This window comes from Anneissia japonica, unplaced genomic scaffold (genome assembly GCF_011630105.1).
Source record: "Anneissia japonica isolate Jap-2015-1 unplaced genomic scaffold, ASM1163010v1 scaffold376_len1572418_cov194, whole genome shotgun sequence".
In the NCBI taxonomy this organism is placed as follows: Eukaryota; Metazoa; Echinodermata; class Crinoidea; order Comatulida; family Comatulidae; genus Anneissia; species Anneissia japonica.
Window position 1 is genome coordinate 1,256,456 of NW_022741166.1, and position 10,163 is coordinate 1,266,618.

General features: G+C 31.8%; 1 protein-coding gene across 1 annotated transcript; it reads left to right on the forward strand.

The window, feature by feature from the left end:
• The first annotated feature begins 1,051 nt into the window (after positions 1–1,051).
• Positions 1,052–9,715, forward strand: LOC117118630 (pre-B-cell leukemia transcription factor 2-like). Its single transcript, XM_033263277.1, has 3 exons — positions 1,052–1,596; positions 2,173–2,246; positions 9,654–9,715. Exons 1-3 carry the CDS (start codon positions 1,355–1,357, stop codon positions 9,698–9,700), a joined length of 363 nt encoding a protein of 120 aa, XP_033119168.1. The 5' UTR covers positions 1,052–1,354; the 3' UTR covers positions 9,701–9,715.
• Positions 9,716–10,163: the final 448 nt, after the last annotated feature.

Consider the following 10,163-nt stretch of genomic DNA (forward strand, 5'->3'; position numbering starts at 1 on the left):
AGCCAGGCATGCACTGAGTACAAACATACAAATGGTTAATTACTCTCAGTTTCATAAACTGCGCTAGAAAATATAGGCCTATATATTATTTCTTCTCAGCTACAGAAGACACATTAAATTGAGACTTAAGACGCAAAAAGAAATAGGCCTACACTTTAAACTTATTTTAAAAATATTTAGAATGGTGTGTGCTACATAATTGTATTTATTATCTAATTTATCTTTAAAAAAAACTTCTTGTAGCAAGTGCGTACAATACTTTGGTTTTTTTTTCATTTCAATATAAAGTTTATCTCCACATCATCAATACAAAATACATAGACGGAGAAATACATAACAGTAAAAAAAACATGGCGTCTTTAATTTCAGTGCAATGAATGCTAAAAAGCATAATAAAAACGTTTAATGTACCGTACTGTGTGTATAATGTGCGTTATTTTACCAGGCCTATGATGTGTATAAATAGATGCCTAAATAACTTATATAAAATTATTCATATAGGCCTAATTATTATTACAGATAATAATGAGAGTAATCATATTGTAGTGAGTAAAGGCCTACAATGATTCCATGTTTGTTATACAGTACTATATTTTGATATGCACATGAACTAAAAACTATGATCTACGGTATTATTGCGATTTTTATACAGTGTTTAAATAAGGACATGATGGAACATCGTAGGCTACCCTGTAGCTTTTCAACGAATAAGTCTTATAAGGTATATGTAGGTATATGTACCTTTGACGATTTATATTATATTTATTCAACAGTGTTAACGGCTAACTCCCTATTTTCTTTAGTTTTTTCTCCTTTAGTTCATTGTGTATTATTGATAAGTTTCGGATAGGCATAGGCTTCCTTTTTTCCCCAAAGTAAACTGCAATACCGTATAGCGATTTGATGCTAGTCAGTATTTAGACGATTATTTCCATATAGCAATTGCTCTTATAGATAACGGCACGTGGTGAATAGCCAAACTTATCATTTACGTACTACGTACGTATGCTGCTGCTCTCTCAGCTAGCCGCGAATTGAATTTAATTCCAATGAGCTAGGTAGTTGCCAAGGGTGACTGTCAGTCATCCATCATAGGCGGGGCTTGTACGCTTGGGCCTAGACACGTCTTGACTTTGAGTGGCGTTTTGAGCCGTCAGGCCGTGGTTTTCCCACCTACAAATAACACTAGAATAAAAACAGTTCGTTTCATCAGCTTTTTACTACGGCAATTGACAGCCTGTTGAAGTCGTCCACGTGCTTGGTTTCCTTCATCGTGTGATTTGTTGGCTGAACCTGACAGGATTTTCGCAAGCGGTGGATTTCGGCGGCGAAACATTTTTTGCCGTAAACGGTTATGGATGAGCAACAAAGGCTACAGCCTCACCACCATCACCACCCCGGTATGCATGTCCCACACACAGCCACGCCAGGCCATATCGTTCACCAAGCTAGTATGCTAGCCCATATGCAGCCAACGCAGCCACATTCGGAGCAAGGTCCTCCACAGGACCAAGAATCTAGAAAGCAAGAAATTGGAGATATTTTGCAGCAGATTATGTCTATAACAGACCAGAGTTTAGATGAAGCACAAGCCAGGTAAGCTAGCTGCTGTGACGAGTAATCACTCGCGCGACGAGTCGCACAGGCGGTCTCATCAATTGTGCTTCGTTGTCGCACAACATGGGCCTAGGAAAACAATGTTTTACGGCGGCCTGTACCACGTATTTTACGTTGGATTTTCTGATTTATACACGGTTTACAGTACTTCAATACAGTTATTTTTATACCGTGGCTCTAATGGACTCAATGATTTTAGATTTAATATATATGCCTGGTCAGAACAAATCAAAGTAAACACAACACACAAGAAGAAGACTAGGCTAGCATAAGCCCAAGCCAGTCTGACGCTTAGCCAGGCAAGACAGAATAAAACCATCTAGGCCTAGGCTTAGATCTATACCTAGCCTAGTTCTTTTATAATCCAAATAACCCTATTTTTGAGCGTGTTACACCAGTATTTTCCCCAGTTAAAGATCAAGATCAAGTGTTGTCGGTAGAGTAAATTCATCCAAAAGACAGGATTTTGAAAAATGATTTATCAAATGTTTATTATTGTAATACATTTGTTATGATTAGAAATCTATGGCTTGTTTCTTTTGGCTTATCTTACAGAAAGCATGCTCTAAATTGTCATCGTATGAAACCAGCTCTTTTCAGTGTACTTTGTGAAATAAAAGAGAAAACAGGTAAAATACATTTTTGTTTGTTTTTAAAAATTTTATTCATAAGCAGAGATTACTTTCGTGTCTCCATTAAGAAGATATTTTAAAATAATTTTATTGTCTGGTTAAATGGCGAATGATTATTTTTCTAGAGTAGCAGCAGAATTATTTATTTTTGACCTCCTATTTGTATGTAGTAAATAGTTATTTTCATTATGATATAAGATTATTTAGTGTCCCCTTTACGAGGAATTGGGAGATATTTTTTTGTAATAATTTTTATTATCTGGTATTGGGGAATGGTTGTAAATCTATTGAGCTACTGTTTATAAAAATGGACTAAAAATTATGATGCCAGGGCAAAAAAGTCTACACTAAACCAATTTCCAAAGACTTAAGTAGTTATTCATCAACATGATTTAAAATACTGTACTACAGTAATAAAAACCAATGTTTGTAATATTCTGAGGCAATGAGGTGATAATAAGTTAATATTTCACATATTATTAACTATTTATCTGGTGTAATAATTTGTGAAATAATAGTAACATTAAGCAATGTGATGAAACATTCAACATGCTAAATATAGCATGTTGTATGTAACACCATGTCCAACTTGAGTTTTCAGTTAGTAAACTATTGTCTCATATACTGTAGATTGCCTTAAGGTAAACACAGCTTGTAGGAATAGCCCACGAAGGTGAAGCCATAGTGGGTAGTGCGTGTTATTCCATGGGATCACAATACATGTGTATTTATGAGGTTATTCTTAAAATAGTTTAAGATTTAAATGTTTTGAAATTATATCATGTGCTTTTAAACATGGCAGCAGAATGATAACATGTGTTTTTGAAAATAATTTTGAAATATTTAGTACTTTATAAAACCTTAGACTTGGTTTATTTACATATTGTACTTCATTTATTAATAATTTTTATTACAATATATCAATAATTAAGCATAAAAGTAACATCCAGGATCGATTAAGGAAGTACAATTATACATTTGCTTGATATATCTTTGATATTAATAATTGCTAACTTATTGATTCAGGGACCTCCCCGGGATTTACTTGATTTAAAAAAAATTTTCTGGTTAAATTTTAATCATTATCAGATATTGTAAATATGGCTTATGAGTTGACTGATTCAAAGTCATCTTTCAGGAAGTTGTCATGTATTAGTGTATTGAATCCAAATATAAACACCATATAGGCCTATACAGTATCTGATATTCTCTACTATGAATGTGTCAAAAGAACTCTCTATTTTTTTATTTGACAGAATCCTTTTAAGAATTTAAAAATAAAAAATTCAGATTTAAAAAATATTGTTGATAGTATTTCATCCAAAAAGATAAAAATGTCGTGATACCATAAGTATGAGAATCTTATCAGTTAATATCTGGAATCCGATCAGTGTTAAATATTATATTAATTATGTTATTCTTTAAGAGTAGTAGTAATAATAATATTATTACAGATTTAACGTTAAATACTAATATACTTATATAATTCTTACACTGTCCATTCTGACCTGCTACCTTCTACTACTAGAGAGAAGATCATGTCACTGAGGGCCACAAAAAAAAACATACTGTATACAGTACCATAGTCGTGTCGTTACGATGCCAGGTGGCGCTCTCTGTTGTCAACAGACGGAGGTCACCGTTCATTACGCCTGAATGACTTCATAGGCTTTCTGGAATAGGAATTTTAAAGTCTAATATTTTTACCATCGAAATGTACTAAAAACACAAAATCTGGCATTATATTAGTTATCGAACACACATTTAATCATCAATTAAAATTTGCAAAGAAAAGTAAGATACAACATCTTAATAATTACGTTAGAAATTGGGATCAGTGGTTTGTCAGTGCAGAAAATGGCATTGGGTTGAACGCATTTTGCAATGATAGCAACGGAGTAGTATCACGTGGTATCGTGACGTACCACTGTAGTACTCTATGAAGGGATTTCATCTGCACTATCTTAATTTTTGTCCAATGCATGTACTGTTAGGCCTAAAGCTTGGTTTAGTATTACAGTGTCAGGTATGTATGTTTGTTTGTTGTTTGTATTAAACATTTGTCATCTCCACTGGAATGTTGACAACAGTGCTTTTTGTCAAAACCGTTTTCACATAGATATAAGTGAAAAGTGTTTGAAAACACCTAAAAATCAGGTAAACTGAAAAATGTTTTTGCCATTCAAATTGCGTCCTATAACATTATGTGTAATACAAGTTATCCACACATTTATATTTCAGCCTGGGCTTGGTGTTTCGCTTGAAAGAAAATATGTTATACAAAACAAAGCATACTGTACCACAAATGTTTATTTGAAGTCTTGTTGTGTAGCTTTTTAATAGATCTTTTTTATTGTAGTTCTTAGAACTTTTGAAGTGATCAACCATGGTTTGATAGTTGTGGTATTGACATAACACATGTGAATCCTAATGAGGAAGAATTGGTATTAACTTTGTAGTAAACTCTATGGATTGAAATTTTAAACTAAAAATTAATAGAATGATAATAAATAGTAGGCCCTAATCTATATTAGTTCAGCATACTTAAATTAAATTTGTAGTTTTTCCTGAAAATAATATGATGGTGCAGTGAAAATAATTCAATGCTTTTCATCAGAGGGCTTCGATAGAACTATATCATATAGTGATATAACATAAATATATGAGGGATAGCCCCATACGGTATCACCAGAGTAGTTTAGCAGGGATCCACAATTTTTCTCAATATTTTTATTTAATTATATTTACTTTTATATATATTTTTACTTGTATATACTTTAGTAGAAAATCATTTTATTCTAATATTATTTAATAGTTTACATTTAGCATAATATGATATGATATGATATTATTCTGTACAGTAATACAAGTTACATTTTTCACAGGAAATCAAGCATAAAACATTTAGTCCAGAACATGATTAGTGTTACAGTCTTCGTTAGGTACCTTCTAATTAGCAGGAAATTATTTTCATATCCTTTTAAAACAAATTAAACATGGATTTTTTTTAAGTGTGTAGTTAAAACAAGACTGTAATCTTTCATTGTCAAATATTGAATAATGATAGATTATAGACTGAGATAGTTTATAAATATTGTAGATTGGGAAGTAAAATATTTACTCTTGGAGCCGTTGGTATACAGTAGTAGGTGTTCCATTTAGCATCAAAGTGTGCCAAATCATTTGGAACAAATTGTAGGTATTGGTATAATTTTTACTCAGAGAACATGAAGGTTCTGTACAATGTAAATCAAGTAAGAAAAGCATTTTACTGTTAGTTTCCCTCTACAGATTATGTTGATCAGTATTGATAACGGGTTGTCTATTTTGAAGGCTGCATCATCATGGGAAAGAGCCAGCTTGGAGCTGGGCTCAGCTCCTGTCAGAGTTCAGATCTGGTCAACTTGCTTTAATTAGGAAGTTGCATATTACTGAGGGCCCTTGAATCTATGTATGTTCTTCCTTTTTAGGTTAGACTTGCAATTCCGATAAACCTTAAAAACAAATGACCAAGATCATAGTCCCACGATGGAAACCCACCCAGTCTAAGTTAGGCCTACAATAACTGAAAAGAAAAGCTACAATAAAACTACAGTAACTTTAAATGCCAATATTATGAGGACTAATTACAGTAAGTGAAATTATTATAATGTTAAATATTTCTTTGAAGATCATTGGGTCCTAACTGTATACACAAGTTATTGCTGTCCATGAACTTTTACTGTATCTATGTAATTATTTAGTTAAAAACACGCTAATGTTTGTCGTATGGAATGACCATGATATAATTTTGTTCTGTTGAATCTACCATAAAGTCTTCTTTATTGATGTGCATGAATCTCTTTAAAATCCCCCAAAAATGTTGTGTGTATGTAAAAGCATGCTACAATCAGGAGAATTGCACACATTGTTAAGTGCTAGGAAAGTGGATAATTACATATCCATCTATCCATGCAATTTATCAACATCATTATTATCTTCATCACTGGAGATTACCTTATCTTATCCACATCACTTATACAACTAAAGTGCTAAAGTACTCTGACCAAATTACATTGTACACAAATTATTCTATCAATAAGTATTGTAATTGGAGATAGATTGTAGACCCATAATCAACACAACTATTTTGAGGATATATTTTGATTAACTAACAGGAATCAAACATTATTATAGACTAGTCTATTTATATAATAATATAAATATCATATTAACACAAGCCTGTCTTTATACTATAGTAGGTATACTAATCCCATCCAAACGTTTTTTAAAATGTAATTTTATGCTGTTTTAATGTTTAACTATCTGGAATAAGCCGTACCAATACCCTCTAAATTATGTTTTATTTTGAAAGTTGATTATAAATATGATAAATTGAAATTTAATTAAAATAGTAAAGGCTGAGATAATATTCTCCACCAATAATAACTTACTGAAAGAGGAGACTGCTAAAATAAAAGTTATTGAGGGTGCACTTCACTTAACTACTTGCATGGTTTAACTCGACTCAACAGCAATGTACAGTAAACAGTGCAGTGTAAATAGTGATTAGTGAATTGTATGCAATGATTTTTTGATACAACATGTACTGTAGCTGTGTTACATCTGTATTTTAACTGTCTGTAGTGTAAGGCCAAAGCCAACTGCTTAGGTACCCTGGCTTCCAGTAGGTCCATACCAAATTGGACTTAATAGTTGTTTTAATAATTTTGGATTAAAGCAGTGTTAGAGGCACTTAGAAGACATAATAGTTTAAGATGGGGTAGCCACGTTAGTCTAGATGATAACAGTAAATGAAGAACAAACAGCACTTTTCAGACTAACAGATTAATTTAATCACAAGCTTTCAACCACGCAGTGGTCTTCTTCAGGTGAATGTACAAATATGATAAAAGTGCTGTCATATATACATTAAGAACAAAAGGGTGGATGTCCACCCTTTTGTCCTTCATTTACTATGATAGTTTAAGTGCATATTTGTCTATATTTAAATTTTATTTCAAAACAAATGCAAACAAAACAAAAGTTTATACAACAAATCAAAATTGTAATAATTACACTTAAAAATAGCATAAAAATTGGAGCATAAATTCAAGAACATGTGTCCTAAATATAAGAAAAATCTAAGAAAATAACTAATGTAACCTAAATATAATTGTATAGCTCAATCAAAGCAACCAAATGGATGTCACAGGGTCTTGGCTTTGGATCTTTTTGGCAGGACCACTGTAATACATTTTATTCCTGATGATGACATAATTAATGTCGAAATATTGAATCCCAACACGATGGCGTGTATTTCAATACTTGGAGTTTTACATTTTAGTTTTTACTTGCGTTTCTGATGGATTTGTTTTCAGGTACTGTATGAAACATCTTTGATGAGCCAAACAATAGTGTTGTTTTTACTTTTCCTTAACCTAATTGTCACCTGTATTGTCTAACTGTAAAGTTGGCTTTTATTGATGTTGGTATCTACAGTCATTATTGTTATGTAAAACATGATTTGCAAGAGTCCAGCCCTCTACTGAACACATTTAATTATAACTGTGATGATAAGAACTGGTACATTTCCAACAAAATTGATTAGGATTGATAACCTGAAAATATATCTTTACTTAAGCCTAGAACAATGAGTTGAAAAATATCAATTTGTATTACAAAGAAAAAGTAAACTTTAAAACATAAAACTTAGGTCTATAGGGTATATTATTATTTTGATCAATTTCTATTTTACTTGAGAATATTTGAATAATTTTCCATGTTGAAGTGAAATACTTTTGATTTGAAGTAAAATAAACAGGCCTATTAATACATTTTTTATAACAATTTTATTTAATTTTTTCTCACATTTTATGTATTGTAAATTGCTTTATCAGATGCTAAATGTAGAATACTATTAGGCCTGTTTGTTCTATAGCTCTTTGTTAAATTTGATGAGACTTATTGTCTTGCTAAAATGTTATTTATAGATTGATTCATCACCATTTGTATTTCCTACAGTAAGAAGTTCATAAAATATGAATCAGTGTAAAGTAATTAAATGTATAAATAATTATAGTTCATCTACAGATACTTAAAATAATTTAATAATTATTGTTCATATGAATCTACATAAGTACAAGTTGGGAAACAGTGTGAGAATGTGGCAACTTGGGCGTTTATTCTGTTCCCTCCTGTAAGGCTTCATGTCGTTAACCTTTTAAACATTCCTCTTATTGCTCTTGACCTTTGACATCACACAAGCGCAATCCCTTTTGTACTTGCTCTCCTCCTGGGAACCAAAGGAAAGACCATTTGTTATAAACTTTTCTTCCTCATGAAATTGACCAGAAAGAAAAAAAATATATATTTTGGTCCAGAAGTTCTAATCCACTACATCAGCGATGAGATAGTGTTATTTATTGTTCAGTCTTCAGCTGTGACGGGATAGTACTCGTAAATTAACCCAAGAAAAACTAAACCTCTATAGTTTAAATCTACACCATCGGTCTCTCAATCTTGTTAATTTATGGTTGCCTTTTGTCTAGCATAGCTTGGGAGTATTTAATAGTCTTTCGCCAAATTTGGAGGCCCATTATCCTGGATGTTGAAGCTGGGTTGGTTGAGTCTGATGTGGATCTTTTTCCCACCAGAATTTCACTGATTTATGTTCAGTAAGTGTGGTGTCACTTAGAGTTTGGTAGATGATAATTTACCTAAAACAGTAGCCTGTTGCTTTGTAGTTTACTTTCTTTATTTAACAATCACCATCTTTATAATAAAAAGAAATCTAGTGTTGACTGTTTATTCATAAAATTGTGTATAATTCGCATACACTTAATATAATGTATAATGGTAATATATTAAAATAACTATGCATGTCAGACATATTTTTTTTAAAACTTTAATGCACACATATTCTATGGAACTTGTATATATCTGATGTAGGGCCTATTGTTTACTATATTCATTTGTTTGATATTTGGAATAAGTTTGATTTTTATTAATGTTAAAAATATAAAATGTCATGTTGTACTGTATACTAATATTATTTTTTCTGCTTTACAATGAAATACTTTTTCAATTTTTAGATAGTGTTTTTGGGGTTATTTTTTATTCAGTTTCATGTATTTATATTTTAATTACCAAATTATATAGTTTACCTTACATCTAAAAAAAAATAGAACTTAGAGATTTATAATAAATAAAAAAGAACACACTGTTGGAAAGCTACTTCTTTTGAACATGATTAACTATCTTCATGATCCTCATGTTTGTATCAACAAAGCTAAAAGAAAAAATTTTCAATTAGATTACTGTAAAAGAAAGTTTATATTAGATATTATATAATATAATTATACTTTGTTGTGTTTTATTAGAATTATAAGTTTATTTACACTTTGCACTGGACTTTTTTTTCAGTGAAAATCAAGACACTGGTTAGTTTTACCATAATTTGTCCAGTGTGAACAACCTTGGAATATTGCCTCTCAGGAAAACTTACTGAAAACAAGTGTGGATTTAATATGCCCAGTAAAACTGACCAGGTCAGTTTTACCGAGCCCAAAAAATCTAAATGTGAATGTGTGTTAAAGTCATTCATTACTCAATGGATGATGTAGTGGGTTAGTGCCCTCAATGGTTTATTTTCACGGCTTGACGCAGGGTTCCCGGAACGCAGCCCTCAGCGGCGTGTGCGAAGCACAACTCAGAGTCGGAAGTGGAACGTGAATTTCGATTTGGTTTCGTAGTCAGATTTTCGAGAAAAACTTCAGCTACCCGTATTTCTTGACTGAGACGTCAATGGGAGCTGTAATTTGTATGGCAAGGAGATGGTGCTACCCTTAATTCGTATTAAGGGTATTTACACCCACAAACCTTGTAGTTATTAATATTTTGGTTATAATAGAAATTTTGTTGGTGACGTCACAC